The sequence below is a fragment of the Hylobates moloch genome, unplaced genomic scaffold (assembly GCF_009828535.3).
Source record: "Hylobates moloch isolate HMO894 unplaced genomic scaffold, HMol_V3 SCAFFOLD_10, whole genome shotgun sequence".
Classification (NCBI taxonomy): Eukaryota; Metazoa; Chordata; class Mammalia; order Primates; family Hylobatidae; genus Hylobates; species Hylobates moloch.
The window spans coordinates 58,752,626-58,773,504 of NW_026652285.1; the positions used below are offsets into that span (position 1 = coordinate 58,752,626).

At 39.5% G+C, this 20,879-nt stretch overlaps 1 protein-coding gene across 7 annotated transcripts in view; it reads right to left on the bottom strand.

Moving 5' to 3' along the window:
* The window catches only part of AGTPBP1 (ATP/GTP binding carboxypeptidase 1), a 202,615-nt gene that overhangs the window by 5,554 nt on the left and 176,182 nt on the right, over positions 1-20,879 (bottom strand). Inside the window, exon 27 of one of the 7 annotated variants that reach the window (XM_032164423.2) lies at positions 979-3,632. The exons of the other annotated variants lie outside the window; for them this stretch is intronic. Coding sequence (XP_032020314.1) covers positions 3,587-3,632 — 46 coding nt within the window. The 3' untranslated portion in view covers positions 979-3,586. Of the gene's footprint in view, positions 1-978; positions 3,633-20,879 lie in introns of those variants that run through there. 7 annotated transcript variants of the gene reach the window in all.

The following is a 20,879-nucleotide window of genomic DNA, read 5'->3' on the forward strand; positions in this document are numbered from 1 at the left end:
TTTCGCCATGTTGGCCGGGCTGGTCTCCAGCTCCTGACCTCGACTGGTCTGCCCGCCTCGGCCTCCCGAGGTGCTGGGACTGCAGATGGAGTCTCGCTCACTCGGTGCTCGGTGTTGCCCGGGCTGGAGTGCGGTGGCGTGGTCTTGGCTCGCTGCAGCCTCCGCCTCCCAGCCGCCTGTCTTGGCCTCCCAGGGTGCTGGGATTGCAGCCTCCGCCCAGCCGCCACCCCGTATGGGAGGTGGGGAGCGTCTCTGCCCGGCGGCCCATGGTCTGGGATGTGAGGAGCGTCTCTGCCCGGCCGCCCATCGTCTGGGATGTGAGTAGCACCTCTGCCCGGTGGCCCCATCTGGGATGTGAGGAGCGCCTCTGCCTGGCCGCCCATCGTCTGGGATGTGAGTAGCACCTCTGCCCGGTGGCCCCCATCTGGGATGTGAGGAGCGCCTCTGCCCGGCCGCCCATCGTCTGGGATGTGAGTAGCACCTCTGCCCGGTGGCCCCATCTGGGAAGTGAGGAGCGCCTCTGCCCAGCCTCCCTGTCTGGGAAGTGAGGAGCGCCTCTGCCCGGCCGCCCATGGTCTGGGATGTGAGGAGCGCCTCTGCCCGGCCGCCCCGTCTGGGATGTGAGGAGCGCCTCTGCCCGGCCGCCCCGTCTGGGAGGTCTACCACAGAGGCCAGACGCAATGTGGGGGCTGGACGTAGTGGCTCACGCCTGTAGTCCCAGCACTCTGGGAGGCCGAGGCGGGTTGATCACTTGAGGCTAGGAGTTAGAGACCAGCCTGGCCAACATGGCGAAACATATGAAAAATACAACAGACAGACCAACCAACCAACCCAGCGACAACAAAACAGGTCTACCCTGAAGTCATACTCTAGTTTTTTCTATTTTCCTCCCTTTCTGATCCTTTATCCCACTTTCTTTTTCTTCCTCTTCCTTCTCCTTGTTCTTTGTCAAATAGAAGATTGAGTTATTATCATTGATCCATACAAAGTCTCTCTCTCATTTATTTTCTTTAATTCCCACCCCCCATTTCTATTCCCCATCTTCCCATGTGCAACCTTACTAATATGTTTGATATGCATCTTTTTGTTTGTATTTCTAGAAAATGTTTGTTTTGTGTGCAAAAAAATTAATAAAAAAATAAATAAATAAAAATAAAATAAAAAAATAAATAAAGACTTCAAGGTCACTTGCCCTATGTTTGTAAAATAATCGCTTTAAATAAGCAGATAGGAGTCCAAAAATTCTTACAATCATAAGAAAAAAAAGTCTAACCAATACTTAATTATTTCTCGTCATGATTACTTTGTTTTAACGCCACTGTTTCCTTACTTCCCCCATTTTCTTCAGATAAGTTTACTCCTTTTGGCTTGTTCTGCGTCCTTTTCTAACAGCTGCCCTGTGTACACCTGCCTTAACATCTATCCTTCTACTCTGAATAGAGTAAGCCAAAAGCAATTAAGAAATATTTCTTTCTAAAGAAAACAGCATTTTAGTCCAAAGCCAAATCCTGTCATGCTGCTTCAAGAAAAACATCAAAACTTTCACCCAGAGTCTTTCTGACAGGATGAATGCATTGAAATTCTCTGCTGTATGGTATCATTATGATGCAGAAAAGTTTTATAATTCCAACTGATTTCTAAAGAGAACAAAAAATGTTTACTTTATGCAGATTCAGAAAGTTTTCTGGCTACCCTCACATTAAGCTATTAAGTATAACACAAAACTAAACCTAAAAAATTCACCATTCTCCCTCAAATATATGCCATCTCCTTCCATGAGAGCTGATTTGCCATCCAAGACACCAGAATGTAGATCTTCAGCTCCATGACCTACAACAGGCACAATGAAAGCAAAACACCTCCTATGGAGTTGGAAATTCTGGGTTGTGCCTCTATTGTATTCACCAGTTGTGACCCAGAGCAAGCCATTTCCTCTCTCCGAGCACAGGTTTCTCAGTGTAAAGCGGAGATAACAATATCATTCTCACCTATCTCACAAAGTTGCTGGGCTCATATTATGACAATAATAAAACCTACCTTGTTAAAGAACACACTAAATCAACCTTTCTCAGTTCCTGAAGAACGCGGCAATGGCCTGTCTCAAGCCAATAGGATGAAAAATACTCTGTCTACCTTTGCATCTCAGAACCCTCCTTTAACTCTGCACTCTTAACTCTTGAGAATAACCTACCTGTTTTAAGATAGCATAATAAAATATCATGGGGGAAAATTTTTGAAAATGATGCAGAAACAGAAAAATATGCCATTGCCTAAATTATTGGCAATTTGTGAATTGCTGATTGTGTCTGATTTTCTTGTACTGAAATGTCAGATTTAGGGTGAAAGAAAATCTTTCTATTTGTTCAAATACCAGAAGATGCTTCATTTGTATAATTTATAAAATTTTATTCCTATCTTGTGAGAGATAAATATAGTATCTCCTAAAAATATCACAAAGTAAACAAAGTTATCCATAGAAAATACAAGTAACAATTTCTGTCAGGCTTAAATGGCTACAGCACATAGACGTACATGCATACACACACAGAACTAGCGTACAGAATATCCAACGAGAAAATATATCTATTTGAAAAAAAAGAAATTTGCTAATTTATTTGTACTTTTGTTGAAAAGTACAATACAGTCCCTGACTTGTAACAGTTCAACTTAAAATTTTTTGACTTTACAATTGTGCGAAACCATTCCGTTATTTCAGTATAATATTCAATAAATTACTTGAGATATCCAACAGTTTATTATAAAACAGGCTTTGCCTTAGATTATTTTGCCTGACTGCAGGCTACTGTTTAAGTGTTCTGAGTATGTTTAATATAGGCTAGGCTAAGCTATGATGTTTGGTACTTAGGTATAGGAAACGGGCTTTTAACTTATGGTATTTTCAACTTATGATGGGTTTATCGGGACATAATCCCACTGTAAGTCAAGAAGCAGCTGTATCACTAAGCTGACTTTGGGAAGCAGCAATTAACTATGTTACTAAGCTCCAACTTATTTTGCCATTGAACTAGAACATTCCTTACACATAACGAAAATGTTAAATGATTAAATTATCCAAATTAGACAAGAGCATTTCAAAAATTGAAACTATTATATTCTATTAATTTTGGTTACATACTTGGGGGATACAAGATACAATAAAGGAACGTGAATTTTAGAGTTAGACCTCAATCCAATTCCTGATTCTGACAGGAATTTCTAGATGGATGGCCTCAGGTAAATTTCTCTCTCTGAGCCTCAGCTGCATACATCCATAAAAGGATCACAATACCATCTGTCTCTGATCATTCTCAGTAGAACATTAGAATCTCTGGGATAATCAACCTTTACAGAAATTCAGAATGAACATGCTTATCAGGGGTCCCAAGACCACCTTAGGGTTAGTGATTTGCTAGGAAGACTCACAGGACTGAGCACACAGTCGAATTCAGTCATGACTTATTACAGTGAAAGGATACAAAGCAAAATCAGCAAAGAAAAAAAGGTGCGTGGGGCAAAGTCCAGTGGAACCCAGGCCAAGCAAGGGCAGCTGTTAGAGGCAGAGAAGTCATCAGAGCTTTCAGCAATTTCAAAGGATTGGAGGCAAAAACTGAAGTTCAGAGCTGCCAAGGTTCCTGAAAGAAGGGAGGTGCAGAGATGTGACCTCAACACTTGACAGTTTTCCCTTAAAGACATTTGACAAATTTTTAAATTACATAGTACAAGAGGCTAAAAAGCAAAGCATAAAGCAGCAAAACAACCAAAACAAAAAAATAAACAAGTGAGCAACAGAAATTTCTGGTAGTCCTGTGGTGCTGGGGAGACGAGGAACCTAGGCCTTCAGTTGTGACCTCTGGAGGGCTACAGCTCACAAAGCCAGGAGGTGTGAACCAAGAGTTAAAAGAGGTTTCACACATTTTACAACCCTACCTTAAGGCAACTCAGTGGCTCTCTGGACTGAAGCAATCTGCCCTACTCTGAAAGCCTCCCAGAAGATAAAATTAATCTTCAGTGAGGGAAGATATCTAGAGCCTCTGAAGTTTTTGTACATAATACCTGGCATCCGACCAGATGTTACCAGACATACCAAGAAATAGAAACAGGAAAAATATTCCAACAGAAACAGACCCAATGATAGTTCAGTATGGGGGTTCTCAGGCATGAACTTTAAGTAATAATGTAATTAATATGTCCAAACAGATGATGAAATGTAGAATTTCACCATCTATTATCTATTTAAAGAGAATCATATGAAAGTGAAAAATATATAACTGAAATTAAGAACTCAAAGATAGGTTTAAAACTGTCTTTTGGACAGAGCTGGAAAGAGAATTAGTGAAGCAGAGACAGGTAAGTAGAAAACGTCCAAACTGAAGGGAAGAAAGCAAAAAAAGGATAGAAAACTTAAATCTCCACATAAATTAAACCTGCTGAGGAGAAACGAATGTGGCATTTGCAACATTTGAGAGCTAAGGGCTTGTAATTTTCCAAAAACAATGAAAGACTCAAATCACAAATTTAGGAGGGGCTACAAATCCCAAGTAGGATAAATACAAAGAAAACCAACTCTCATCACTCATAGCAAAATTCCTAAAAACCAGAGATAGAAAAACCTAAAAGCATCCAGACAAGACTCATTACCTTCAAAGGAGTAAAAAATAAGACAGTAGGCCAGGCGCAGTGGCTCATGCCTGTAATCCCAGCACTTTGGGAGGCCGAGGAGGGCAGATCACGAGGTCAGGAAATCGAGACCATCCTGGAGAACATGGTGAAACCCCGTCTCTACTAAAAATACAAAAATTAGCTGGGTGTGGTGGCAGGCACCTGTAATACCAGCTACTCAGGAGGCTGAGGCAGGAGAATCACTTGAACCCAGGAGGCAGAGATTGCAGTGAGCCGAGATCGTGCCACTGCACTCCAGCCTGGCGAAAGAGTGAGACTCCATCTCAAAAACAAAAAAAGACAGTTGATTTCTCAACATAAACAATGGAAGCTCAAATTCAATGCAGTGGCATCTTTAAAGTGCCAGCCAGAGGGGCGAGGTGGCACTAGGGGGAAGACCCACTTAGAATTCTATACTGGAGATACAGTCTTCAAAAGTGAAGGTGAAATAATAAGAAAATTTTCAAATAAATAAAAATGGAAATAATCTGTTGTAAGCAGACATGCACTAAAAGAAAATTAATCTTAAACCAAAACACAGAAATAGAGGAAGAAATAAAGAACAACGGAAAAGTAAATATAAGTGAATATGACTAACTAAAACCTTAATAATGTGTAATTAGATTTAAAATATATGGAGTTCAGTTCAACAAACCCTAGGGCTTACTTTAGTGTGGAAGGTGGGAGAACAGAAAGGATCAGAAAAAAATAACTATTGGGAACTAGTCTTAGTACCTGGGTGAGGAAATAATCTGTACAACAAACCCCCGTGACATGGGTTTACCTATGTAACAAACCTGCATATGTACCGCTGAACCTAAAAGTTTAAAAAAATACTACTAATAAAAAATAATAAAATATATGGAGTTCAATTAAAATGCGACAATAACACAGAAGGTGAAAAGGTGAGTAGAATACATTCGAAGATCCTAGCATTGTCTGTGAAGGGGCAAGAGTAATTTTTATTATACTCTAATAAACCAAAAATCCTTGTTATCATCTCTAGAGTACCAGTAAAAGAATAGTAAAAGAGAACGGAACAAGCTTATAGAGAGACAAAATTGGAATAACAAAATTTTTTGAATTAATCTCAAAGAAGATGAGAAAAAAACATAAAACAAGTGAAACCAATAGAAAACAAATATAGTAACTTACAAGCTCAGTTGTATTAGTAATTCATTAAATGGAAATGGAGTAAATACTCCAATTAAAAGACAAAGATGACTAACTGGATTATAAAATACAATTACCTGGTACATACAAGATTCCTATCTTAAATATAAAGAGAAAACTGGGACTAAAAGGATGGAAAAGATATTATGCAAAAACTAACCAACGAAAGCTAGGGCAGCTACACTAATGTAAAACAAAGCTGGCTATAAAGCAAGAAGCATTACCAAAGAAGAGACATTTCATGATAAAGGGATCAATCCACCAGAATGAGGTAATGATTCAAAAGTTCTACACATCTACTATAATAATACATAAAGCAAAAATCGACAGAACTAAAAGGAAAAGTGGACACATTTGCAGTGATATGGGAAACCTGAAAACATCTCTCTTAATACCTAATAGAACAAACAGACCCAAAAACCATTACAATGTGAAAAATCTGAACCACAGATTTAAAAACTTGATCTTATCAGGAATATATGGAATGCTACAATCAGCAATTAAAGAGTATACATTCTTTTCTAATATGAATATAACACTAAATATGTATTCTTCCTTATGCTGATATATTATATTCTTATTTTGAAGTCTCAGACACTTATGGTGAGAAAAATAACTTTTTTCCCAAGAGGCTACCAAAAATACAAATAGCCATAAATATATACAATCATCAAATTCCTTACATAGCTAAGTCTTCCAGACTAATAATCACTAATTTGGTACCTATCTACATCTCAATTATAAGGATCATTTACTTATGACAAGGCTCAAAGCTTTCATTATAATCAAATCTGGTCTGGGATCCGGAGGTGCTCACATCAGTCCCAAACTTATTTATCTGGATGATTTCAATCTCTCTATTTGTGGGTACAACAGCATTTCATCTACTCAGCACAAATACAAATGGTGCACTTTTAGTTATAAGCAACTATGATTTCCAAGACACAAGAAGGTATGATATGATCTCCAATTATATGACTTATCTGCCCAGAAAAATCTCAGTAGTAATTACAGCTCTAAGAATTTTCTATGTAGTAGCAATAAATGATTCCCAGAAATGCAAACCAGACTCAAGTTATGTGTACCAGAGCTATTAGAAAGGAAAATCTTTTTTCTTAATTTGCTTAACTGGTAAATTATACATTAAAAATAAGACACATTAATACCAGTAAACTTTACCACATAGCTAAGTATTAGACACTACTGTTAACATTTAGCCAAGAATTACCTATATTAATTTAATTTTCTCAGAACACAGAGTTCCTATATATGTATGAACAAACAAATACTAGCTTCACATAAGGAAAATACAGATAACAGAGGTTAACATTTCATTCTAGTGTTTGTTAACGGTCTATAGCAACTAATATCTTTGTACTATTTTACCAATATCTACCACTCAGTCTCTCTCATAATGCTGGGGACAGGACTACAGCCTTTAGCTGAGAAATAATATGATGGTAACTGGTCCACAGACTCACAGTGTTCCCTATACCTTATTAGAAAAATACCAAACATACAAAATTAGGTTTTTTAAAAATCTTAATACAAAATACAACTAATGCTAAGTATTTTAAAGGCTTTCTCTGGCTTAAGTTATATTTATTAGTTACATTAGGAACAATTTCTCATCAAATTTTCTAATGTCCATGCTGTATATATGAAAAGGAATTAAGTAGTGACACATGCTACAATATGGATGAACCTCAAAAGCATGCTAAGTGAATGAAATCAGACACAAAAAGGTCACATATTGTATGATTCCATTTCTATGAAATACCCACAATAGGTGAATCCATAGACAGAAAGCAGATCAGTGGTTGCCAGGGGCCAGGAGTGACTGCTTAACTGGTATGAGGGTCTCCTTTGGGGGTGATAAAAGGTTTTAGAACAAGACAGGGGTGATTGATGGCTGCACACCATTGTCAACATACTAAATGCCACTGAATTGTTTGCTTTAAAATGGTTAATCTTATGCTCTGTGAATTTCATCTCCATTAAAAACTAGATCCAAATAGTATTTTTGATTATATGTCAGTAATTAGGCTTCATTTAAACATGGGTATATTTTTAATTATGATAAAACATTGTGCAGATATTGCTATCTTTCAACTTCACTTACCTATAATTTTTTTTGAGACAGGGTCTCATTCTGTTACCCAGGCTAGAGTACAGTGACATGATCTCGGCTCACTGCAACCTCCACTTCCTGGGCTCAAGCAATCCTCTCACCTCAGCCTCCCGAGTAGCTGGGACTACAGGCACCTGTCACCAGGCCAGGCTAATTTTTGTATTTTTTGTAGAGACAGGGTTTCACCACGTTGCCCAGGCTGGTCTCGAACTCCTAGACTCAAGACATCTGCCCGCCTTGGCCTCCCAAAGTGCTGGGATTACAGGCGTGCGCCACTGCACCTGGCCATTCTATAATATTTTAAACATACTCAAGCTTCAAATACTTCATCCATAGACCTGATCTGAAATTTAGTCACCACCACAATATCCTAATAAATAACTATTAAATGTTTCATCAGTCTCATTCTCAAATCATTTAAATGAAGGTCACTGAAACTGTTTAATATTTCAGATAATAGATAAAATAAAAATGCCTTTTGCTAAGCACAAAAGTACTATATAGCATTTGCTTTTATGAGTCCTACCAGTATTTCCAGCTTTGACCTGAAAGAGAAACACCTACCCCAGAAAAAATGTAATGTAGACTTAGTGTTGCATCAGATGGAATTTTTATTATACAACACAAATGGGTAAAATTAAAATGACTTTTGTTTGGTAATTACCAATAAATGCCTTGGGAATATATAACATAATGAATAGTGGACAGTGAGCATTATTGAAAAGAAAGTTCTATAACTTCTGGTAAACACAGAGGATCTAACATAAGCATTTATTTCTGATCCCTTCTCAAATACTACTAAGATGACAGTAATTTTTTTTTTAAGGATAAATTCATACGGAGAAAATAAATTCAAGAGGAGGTAACGATGAGACAGGAATAATACAGGGTGGTCACAGGAGAATAGAAAATTCCAGGCAGCAGTTTCACATGACCAGCAAAAAAAAAAAATGCTGAAATGGCTGCAGAAACTAGGGACTGATAAGACCCTGAAAAACCAGGTTGGGACCAACTGGACCCAACATAGCAATGGAATTGACCTAGGTTTCACCTAGGACCTCATCATATGCTCATTAACATACTAAGTCACACACCCACTAGTGTCATGACAGTTCCAGGAACACCCATATTTGGTGTTAAAAGTGGGTAGCACACCAGTTCTGAGAAATCTCCACCTTTTTCCAGTTATCTTCACAGATATTCCACCTTTTGATTAAAGAAACCCATAAAGATAAAAATCCCAAACCCCACTGTGGGACTGTCTCTTGAGTATGCCTGCAGTCCCCTTTCTTGAGTGTGTACTTTTGTTTTGCAATAAATCTCCGTATTTTCACTATTTTCTGACTCATCCTTCAATTCCTTGGCGTGATGGTGTCAAGAGCCTGGGGACACAGACACTGGCTGGGGTCAAGTTCCCACCAGCATTTGGAGACCCCCTCCAGCCCACCAGTATCAAAAGCAAACAAGGGATATCAACAAAATGTTGGAAGATGGAGGCAGGTGGAGGCAGATGGATGAAACTAATGGTCTTGAGTTCCAACTTCCTTCACTTTGCTAAGTACCTACAGAAGGAAGGGAAATCAAGGGGAAAAAAATGCTGATTTACATTACAAAGCCCTAGAAAAGTTCAGCAGTTAGAGACACTGGTTATTTTTAACAAATGGGTTTTAGGGTGGAATTGAAAACAAGAACCAGTTAAAAGATTTATAAAGAGGAGTTAGACCTTCAAATTCCCTTCTTCAGCCCATCTCCTATTTCACAAAGATGGGAAGTTGGTTTTCAAAAGATGCTTCAGAGAGGCTACTCACATAGGGCCAAAAGGCATAAGTAGCAGAAGTACAATCCAGAAAATGGGGCTGCAAGAGGGAGCACAAGTCAAAGTCTGCTCCAAGGTAAATCCTATTGAGCTCCCCAAATGCTGGCTTATGCCCCTAAGGCAATACTTCTCAACTTAAAAAAAAAAAATCCCCTAAGGAGTCTTTGTAGATAGATATTTTTCCTAACTCCCACCCCTTAATTAATTATATTAAGTATTAAAAAGATAAATTTAATGTCAGATAACACCCAGTTAAAGAAAGTTCAGATAACACCCAGTTAAAGAAAGAATGGGTGAATTAGAAGGTGGGTTATAGAAAAAACATCAACAAGAAAGCACAGAGAGACAAAAAGATAGAAATTTTATTCATAAGAGAATAAAAGTGAAAGATCATACACAAACACAAATGGAGTCCCAGAAGGAGAGATAATGAAGGCAGGAATAATGTTTGAAGAGAATACAGCTAAGAATTTCCCAAAACTGATAGAAGACATGAAGCTCCAAATTTAAGAAACTTCGGGAACCCCAAGCAAAATAAAAAGAAAATCATATCTATGTAAAGCTCCTAAATATGAAAGACTAAGAGAAAATCATAAAAACAACTTAGCCTTAAAAGAGACCATTTTGGGCTGGGCGTGGCGATTCACACCCAGCACTTTGGGAGGTGGAGGCAGGCAGATCATGAGGTCAGGAGTTCAAGACCAGCCTGGCTAATATGGTGAAACACTGTTTCTATTAAAAATACAAAAATTAGCCAGGTGAAGAGATAACAGTGTTCTTTGGGAAAAAGACAAATGATCTCAGATAAAACCCAAAATGTAGGGGAAAAAAATGAAGGAAAAAAAGAGCAGGGGGTGGAATGTGTGGTGAGAGCTAATGACTGCATTAAACAATAACATCTGTAAAGTTAAAAATACTCATAGTACCTGAAAGTAACAACAGCAACAGATATGTTGAGAGGCGGTTAAATGGACTTAACATGTTCTAAGAATCCTGTATTGTCCAAAAAAAGATAAAAGTACAATATTTTTTTTTTTTTTTTTTTTTTTGAGAAGGAGTCTCACTCTGTTGCCCAAGCTGGAGTGCAGTGGCGCAGTCTCGGCTCACTGAAACCTCCGCCTCCCGGGTTCAAGCAGTTCTCTGCCTCAGCCTCTCGAGTAGCTAGGATACTACTAGGTGGGCACCTGCCACCGCGCCCAGCTAATTTTCATATTTTTAGTAGGGACGGGGTTTCACCATCTTGGCCAGGCTGCTCTTGAACTCCTGACCTCCTAATCCACCCGCCTCGGCCTCCCAAAAATACACTTTTGTATTAAGAGTTTGATAAAGTGAGACTGCATGAAGTAATGCCAAGTGTCCATTAAAATCAGTTAAGAGGGCCGGGCGCGGTGGCTCACGCTTGTAATCCCAGCACTTTGGGAGGCCAAGGCAGGCGGATCACAAGGTCAAGAGATCAAGACCACGGTGAAACCCCGTCTCTACTAAAAATACAAAAAATTAGCCGGGTGTGGTGGCGGGCGCCTGTAGTCCCAGCTACTCGGAGAGGCTGAGGCAGGAGAATGGCGTGAACCCGGGAGGCGGAGCTTGCAGTGAGCCGAGATTGCGCCACTGCACTCCAGCCTGGGCGAGAGTGAGACTCTTTCTCAAAAAAAAAAAAAAAAAAGAAAAAAAAAATCAGTTAAGAGAATAAAACCAATATAAATCTAAAATCAATCTAAAATCTACCAATCTAAAAGAAAGCCAAAAAAAAAAAAAAAATACAGGACAGATGGAACAAATAGAAAGCAAATAATAATCTGGTAGATTTAAACCTAAATATGTCAATAATTACAATAAATGTAAGTGAACTAAATGCTCCGATTGATAAAGAATAACTATATTCTGCTTACAAGACATATTTAAATATAAAGACACAAAAGGCTAAAAACAAAAACTAAATAAAAAGATAGCTTACATACATAGTAACGCAGCAGGGTTAAGATTCTGTCAACTGTAATATTAACTCACACACTCAGAAGTTTCAAGCTTTTCCAATTAAAATAATTTTACAGATTAGTAGTTTTAAGCTCTGTTTAATTTACATCTAACTTTTAAATCTCCATTGTTATTTATAAAACTAAACTTATCTTTCACCAAATAAAGCAATGGTGTAGAAACTAAATGGAATGACTGGCAACTTATTTTTCATAATTATCACAAATTCATTTTGAATAAGTCTCTCACCTTTTTCTTAGTTTATTTAAACAAACTTAAATGTTATATGCCAAAAACCTGATGGTTCACAGTGTTGTAAAGAATAATTATATAATAACTGAAATTGGGCGAATATTTACATCCCCCCTCCCATTCCAATTCATATGTTGAAATCCTAATTCCCAAGGTGATGGTATTAGGAGGTGAGCCTCTGGGAGGTGATCAGGTCACAACAGCAGAGCCCTCTTGAATGGGATTAGTGCCTTTATAAAAGAGACCCCATAAAGATCCCTCACCCCTTCTGCCATATGAGGTTATAGTGAGATGACCACTGTCTATCAAAGAACAAGGCCCTCCCCAGACACTGAATCTGCTGATGCCTTGATCTTGGACTTCTCTGTCTCCAGAACTGTGAGAACTGTTTATAAAGTACCCAGAGTATGGTATTTTGTCACAGCAGCTCAAACAGACTAAGACAGAAATTGACACCAAGAACTGGGGGTGCTATCGTAACAAACATATAAAAATGTGGAAGCAGTTTTGGAAGTGGGTAGTGAGTAAAAGCTGTAAGAGTATGGAGGTGCATGCTACAAAAGGGATACATAGCTGTGAATGGCTCATAAAGAGCAATTCTGGTGAGGCTCAGAAAGAAAACAGGAAAGCTATAGAGAAAGCTTCAGACTTCTTAAAGAATACTTAATAATCCTGATAGAATGTTGGTATAAATATGACAGTAAAGGCCATTCTGATGAGGTCTCAGATGAAAATGAGGATATTTGGGCAAGGAAATTTCTAAGCAAACTGTTGAAGGTATGGCTTGGCTTCTCTTGATTGCTTATAGTAAAATGCAAGACAAGAGAAATTAAAGGTGGAATTGTTCATGGGAGAGGAAGCAGAACTTAAAAATTTGGAAAACTCTCACCCTGTCTATATTGTAACAAACAAGAAAGAGAGTTTGGGAGGAGAGAATATCAAGGGTGTAGCAAAAGGACCAACTGATAAGGCATAAAGTCAGCCAAATAAACAGAGCCAGGAGCTATTGTCCAAGACAAGAAAAGAACGACCACCCTCCCTGACAGGCAATTCAGAGATCATCAGAGTGGTTTCAAAAGAGAAGCCACCTGTGCTCACACACTCCACTCCCTGCAGTCTGGCACCCTGCTCCTCAGCAGCACAAGGTGAGGCTGGCTCCGGAAGGCCCAGGTGTGGTACACATGCAGTGGTCACCACTTCAGAGGGCTCAGGCATTTGGCAGCATCCGTGTATGCTATCTCTGCTGAGCCCCAGAATTCACCCGCCTGGGGAGCATGGCTACCTCCCCCTAGGTATCGAAGGATGGAGCCACAGGCACACAACCCAGGTAAGGAACCACCACAAGGGAAAGGCCACCACAAACAGCTGCTTCTAGGACAAGGCCCAAGAAAGCCATGGGGGCAGGACTGCCTGGAGGCTTAGGGATCCAATCACTGGCCAGCAAAACTGCAGGGATGGAGCCTCCACTCCAGTGTGCCCAGAAGGTGGAACGGCAGCCCCAGTGTGCCTGAAGAGCAGAGAATGCAGCTAAAGATCATTTTCAAGCCTTCAGGTTTTGGACATGCTCAAGAATTGTCACTCCTTTTTCTTTTTGGAATAAAAATGTCTGTCCTGTTCTTGTTCTACCATTGTATTTTAGAAGCACCTAACTTGGTTGATTCCACAGGCTCACAGCTAAAGGAAAATTTGCCTCAGGACAAATTATATCTTGAATCTCACCCATATCTGATTTAAATGACACAGTCATATGCTCCAATGATGTTTCAGTCAACGATGTAATGCATATATGACAGTAGTCCCAATTATAATACCATATTTTTACTGTGCTTTTTCTATATTCAAATATGTTCAAATACAGAAATACTTCCCATTGTGTTACAATTATATATAGTATTCCATACGGTCACATGCTGTACAGGCTTGTAGCCTAGGAGCAATAGGCTATACCATATAGCTGAGGTGTGTAATGGGCTATACCATCTAGGTTACTGCAAATACACTATTATGATATTCATACGATGGTGAAATCACCTAACAACACATTTCGCAGAATGTATTCCTATTGTTAAATGATGCATGACTATATTCAGATGAGTCTTTGGACTTTAAACTTTCGAGTTAATGTTGGAATAAGTGAACACTTTGGGACTATTGAGATGGAAATGATGTATTTTGCCTGTGAGAAGGACATGAATTTTGGGATGGGAATAGGGATGAAAGGTAATGAACTGAGTGTTTATGTCACCTGAGGTTACAGTGAGAAGGAGGCCACCTATGAGGAAGCAGGCCCTCACCAAACACCAAATCTGCTGTTGCCTTGCTCTTGGACTTCACAACCTCCAGAACTGTGAGATATAAATTTCTGTCATTTATAAGCCATCTAGCCTATTGTATTTCATTATAGCAGCCTGAGAGGACTAGGGCAACATCTGTCAATGAGTTACTACTTATGTTGAAAAAGACATTTAACACAAACATTTATTCTTATTGCTGCAATTATTCAAGCTTATTTGATATACATTGCCTATAAATGAAAATAAATTAATTTATAACAGATACTGTATCTCGGGAAATAGTTAAAACCAAGAAAGATAAAACTGAATTGAGGGCTAATTTGTGGAATAACACGATCCACGTTGCAGACAGGCTGAATAAAGCAACATTCTGGCAGGGAAAGATGGATTGGAAAAATTATAAAAGGGTGAACTCAACTAAAAAAAAAAAGTTGGGGGAATTTAAATTCATTAACTTGATACCTCAGTTTCACATTAGGACCAGGAAATAGATTAAAAATTACAAGGACAAAGAAGGGATCCAGAAGAGCACAGACAATAAAGAGAAAAGGACAGGGAGGTGATCTTAGTAAAAGGTAAGTGGTCTCCTAGTTCCATCTCTAATACTGTCATTTACCCTTTTCACTTACACTTGGAAATGTGGCTTCCCCTACTGATTCCATATTCATCATTATGACCCTCCAATGCTACCTAATACTATCTCCTCAAGCAATCATTGCCCTTTATCCTCATTATGCTTATTGGAGCACTCATCCTCCTCTCAAATATAAATGATTCCAAACACCTTCCTTAAGAATTTTCTTGCCTCCACCTTCCTAGTTTCAAAAAAATGCATACACTTCTTTCAGGTAAAATAGTGGCATACTTTGCCAGTGGCTTTAAAACTCCCAAATGACTAAAGGATAAAGTCTCATGTGCTTATATGGTTAATCAGGGCACTATAAGACAGTGTTCTTCCCAGAAATCTAATTCAACTGAATTTTTAAATCTTACATAGCTACCTACCTCTTATTCAACTCAATATGTGACTGGCACACACTGCAAGGTACCATGAATGGTACATTATGCAGCACCAAAGGGCACAGATATAATGTCTGGGGTTAACTAGGAGTCAGCCAGAAAAGTGTGAGCAAAAGGCTTCTCTTAAAAGTTGGTATTGAAGCCAGGCACAGTGGCTCATGCCTATAATCCCAGCACTTTGAGAGGCCAAGGTGGGAAGACTGCTTGAGCCCCAGGAGTTCAAAACCAGCCTGGGCAACATAGGGAGGCTCCCTCTCTACTAAAGAAAAAAAAAAAAAAAAATTAGCTGGGTGTGGTGGCATGTGCCTGTAGTCCCAGCTACTAAGGAGGCTGAGTTAGGAAGACTGCTTGAGCCCAGGAGGTTGAGGCTGCAGTGAACTATGATCATGCCACTGCATTCCAGCCTGGGCAACAGAGCAAGACCCTGTCTCAAAAAAAAAAAAAAAAAAAAAGCACACGCTTTCAGGTTCCTGTTATCCTAACTGTCCCAAAGACAGAGCAATGATTAGGTAAAATACAAAATAGGATGACAAAAAAGACACATGTGCATATAGAAATAAGATATACATCTCCTTGGACCAGAAAAGAACAGAATCACGAAGTCAGGTCATGGGTGTGCCACGAGGTCCAAAAGCAGGCAGCAGTAGCTCCTTCAAGGCAACAGAGAGGCTGACAAAGTGCCCTACAGGCAGGGAACTAAATTCAGACTTGTGAATGCAGCAGCTGGAGTAAGGCTTCCCACTTTAGAAAGGAGGCTGAGAAAATAAGGCTGAGACTTCTGCCTAAAGCTAAAGACTTTATAGCATTGCAATTATAAAGTCAGAAAGAAAAGACAGAGGGAATCACAGCCAGAACTTTCATGAACTCAGTGACTTGTCCTGGAAAATCCCCAATCACTGAAGGATGGGAAGTCTGAAATGTTAGTATCATGCTACCAAAAACTTGTGCTGGAGCCCTGAGAGGGCCAGGTAGAAGGAATCACAAAATCATTAAGAGGTTACAGGGAGAGGCTTGAAAGGCCTGGGAGTGGGGGACTCTTACTCAAAATGAGCCTGCAAACTATAGGATCATGAGAAACAGTGGACGAATTTACCAACACAATAAAAATAAACAGCACAACCCACAAATGACTTTAAAAGTGTTTAGGGTCTTCAAAGAAGGAAAGAATAACGGCCATAAGATAAACAAGAAAATGCGAGGGCTGGGTGCAGTGGCTCACGCCTGTAATCCAGCACTCTGGGAGGCTGAGGCAGGTGAATCATTTGAGGTCAGGAGTTCAAGACCAGCCTGGCCTACATGGTGAAGCCTCATCTCTACTAAAAATACAAAATTTAGCCAGGCAGTAGTGGCCCATGCCTGTAATCCCAGCTACCAGGGAGGCTGAGGCAAGAATCGCTTGAGCCTGGGGGCGGAGGTTGTAGTGAGTCGAGATCACACCACTGTACTAAAGTCTGCGTGACAGAATGAGACCCTGTCTCAAAAAAAAGAAGAAAGAAAATGTGAAATAAATGCAGAAACAAAAAAGAGCAAATTAGATGTGAAATACATCATCACTAAAAGAAAAATCTCTCAGGAGATAAATTCTGGGAATAGTTGGTGAATTATAAAATGCTACTGAAGAATTTACCTAGACTGTGGCAGGAAAAGGAAACATGAAAAACGGTTAAAAGACATGCATGGAGAACAGACTGAGAAATTCCAATACAGGAATTCTAGAAGAACAGAATAAAGGGAATGATAAAGAAGCAATTTTCAAAGAGAAAGTAGTTGAGAACTTCAAAACTGAAGACAAGAGTCCTCAAATTAAAAGTACCTATTAAGTGTCAAGCAAGATAAACTAAAAATAAGTCTACTCCTTAACACAATGTACTGAAACTGAACCAGATTGAGGATAAGAATAAAATCTTAAAGAAGTGGAAACACAGATATTTTGGTAGAGAAAACCAAAAATGCAAAGACCCTGACAAAGAGACTGATCTGTTCTAAAATAAGGCTACTCAAGGTGTGGTCCACAAACTCTTTGTTACTGGCCCATGGTGACAAAGGTACAGAAACTGAAATGGAGTGTTCAGAAACCTTTATAACAATCTGACACAGAAATTACAGGTCTGGTGAATCTAATAATAAGAAATTAGCGCTTATATTTGTATTCTTTGGGGTACTCTCTCCCATTTTCATAGTGTTTCATTCTTATATTTTTATTCAAGTATCAGTACAGAAAAAGTTGTAAAACAGAAACTGGTCCTTTGCCATAACTGGTTTAGAAGCACTGTTCGGAAAATTCAAGGGTGGTTAGTGCAGTTAGAATGATAAGGACACAAAGTGAGAGTAGGACAAGCTCAAAGAGGAGAGGAAGCTGTAGGTGGCTTACGCTGGACCTCAGAGACTCTGATAATGGATATATTCCATTACACACCTGGGGCACTGATAATGGCTTCTAAACACATGAGTGACCAGTGCATGCAAAGAAGCTGGAGGATACCAGAAGTAAAGTACATGGAGCAAGACCAGTCAGAAGGTTACTGGAGTCATCCAGGCAAAGGGTAATGGCAGCCTGGACTACTGTAATGGTAAAGGTGATGGAGAAAAATGAAAGCTATTAGAAATATCTCAGAAGAGAAATCAAAAAGTTCTGGGTGATGGATTGGGTTAAGGGTAAGCGAGAGATAGGAAAATGCCAAGAATAAGACATGAGCATCTGGGTGGACAGGGGTGGCTAAGAATGAACAGGTTTGCTACGGGAGCAGCAGTCACAAGCTGAGTTCTAGACCAGTTAATTTTGTGTCCAGGTGTACATAAGCAAGTTGGAAGACGGATCCACAGGTCTGGGAGATTGTAAGTATTTTGGAGTTGTCAACATACAGATAGAATGTGAAGTCACAGGAATGAATATCACCCACAGAAAGCAGGTAAATGAAAGTGGAAGAGGAGAAAAAGCAAAAGAAGATGAAGGAAAAAATGCTCAAAGGAAAGTTTATGAACACACCACCCGTTTCCCCCTCAACAAATAAACCCAAGTGACCTGTGTTAATTAACTAGGGCTGTTGTTACCAAAGTAACTTTTATTAGTGATCACCAATGCAGAGCACAACTAAAGGACGAATATCAACAGCTAAGAGAAGGAGGTAAAGATAACAAATAGTACAACATCCCCCACATCACATTACCAATAATGTAAATAATGAGAAGAATTTGCACTTATTCCTGAAAAGTTTCCAAGAGCAAGAAAAAGAATAGCTGAATGAATAAGCAATTACTATAAAATAAGATATTAAAATAATAAATAGCAGTAACTAAGGAAAAAAGTTTTGCCAACCTGTATTGGGTGGGGGGAAGCAGGCTTAAAAGCAACAAGTATATACTAATGATCTGATCTGAAATTATAAAGCTGGCTAGTTTTATCTTCAGCCCACAATCAGAACCTCCCTCATCCCCCTTATTTACTCTATCTGTATTATATGAAAAAACAGTAACAACAACAAATTTACATTTAAGAAGCAGCGTGCTGAATAGCTGTACGCTAGTAGCGTGTCATATTACACTGGAAGTATCCACCTCAAAAAACAACTCCAGATCGCTCTGCAGCCACCACTCTCCTCAGAGTACCACATTAGCTGGTGCTTACATCATAGAAGTACCAGGCTACGGCTGACTCTCTTTTCGGACTCAGCCCACCTGCACCCAGGTGATTAAAAGCTTTATTGCTCACACAAAGCCTGTTTGGTGGTCTCTTCACACGGATGTGCATGAAATTTGGTGCCATGGCCCGGATTGGGGGACCTCCCTTGGGAGATCAATCCCCTGTCCTCCCACTCTTTGCTCCATGAGAAAGGTCCACCTATGACCTCAAGTCCTCAGACTGACCAGCCCAAGAAACATCTCACCAATTTCAAATCCGATCTTCTCGGCTTAGCAGCTGAAGACTGACACTGCCTGATCGCCTCAGAAGCCTACAGGACCATCACAGATGCTCTAGGTAACTCTCACGGTGGAAAAAGAAGACAGGAATGTCAGGCCTCTGAGCCCAAGCTAAGCCATCATATCCCCTGTGACCTGCACGTACACATCCAGATGGCCGGTTCCTGCCTTAACTGATGACATTCCACCACGAAAGAAATGAAAATGGCCTGTTCCTGCCTTAACTGATGACATTGTCTTGTGAAATTCCTTCTCCTGGCTCATCCTGGCTCAAAAGCTCCCCTACTGAGCACCTTGTGACCCCCCACTCCTGCCCACCAGAGAACAACCCCCTTTGACTGTAATTTTCCTTTATCTACTCAAATCCTATAAAACGGCCCCACCCCTATCTCCCTTCGCTGACTCTCTTTTCGGACTCAGCCTGCCTGCACCCAGGTGATTAAAAGCTTTTATTGCTCAAAAAAAAAAAAAAAAAAAAAGTACCAGGCTACTATAAGCTTCTAAACGTTTTGAATTAATACATTTTTCATATAGGATGGATCATTTATCATTCCATACTTAAAGACATATACAATTACTATTTCCTCTTCTATAAAATCTATACTCATTAGCAAAGAACTGAACACTTGCTCCTCTGATGTTTCCTTCAGCCTTAACTTTTCTAAGCTCCAGATAAGTCTTTTCACCTTACCTAGTCTACAGTAGTCCCCTATTACCTGCAGAGGACAAGACCAAGACCCCTCTGTTCGTACCTGAAACTATGGACAGTAACAAATCCCACATATCTTGTTTTTTTCCATCTGATAACTGAGACAGCTACTAAGTGACTAAGGGGTAAAGGGGGTGGTTAAGAGTGTCTACAGTGTGGCTACGCTGGACAAAAACAATGACTCACGTCCCAGGTGGAATGGAGTGGGATGGCAGGAGACGTCACCAGACTACTGAGAACAACATGCAATTTAAAATTTATGAATTGTTTATTTCTGGAATTTTCCATTTAATATTTTTGGACTGCATTTGACCACGGTTAACTGAAACCATAGAAAGTGAAGCCAAGGATAAGAGGGCTACTGTATTTTCCATTGCTAACTTTGTTTCCTCCACGTTCAGCTGCTATTTCTTTACCAAACCTCATCTACTATTATCTTTCAAGCCCTACCCTAAAACCTAATGACTTGGGAAAAACTCTCTCAGATAAATCCAGCCTTCACTCAGTCACTCTTTTTCTTCAAATGTCTATGTAATTTTTAACCGTTATTTTTGTACTCTTTTATAACACCATCATGCCACTTCACAAACATAAACTGTGCTTTCTCCATTATACTATCGGCTTTCCTCAGGACACGAGCTCTCATTTCCCATTTCTTCTACTTTTGCAGAGATTCTAGCTCAACACTCTGCCCATAATAGGTTTGCAATAAATACCTAAACACAATGACTCATTAATAGAACATAATTGGTCAACGAATAGCTACTACATGACAGACACTGAGATTACAAAAATAATTTTTAAAAAGCTCCCTCCCTTTGGATTGTTGGAGCCTAAGTAGGGTGAGGAAGGTATCTGAGACAGACCAGTGAGACAGAAGATTAGTTAGTTACACACAGGCAGGTTGATCAAGTAAGAAAAAAATATTCAAGA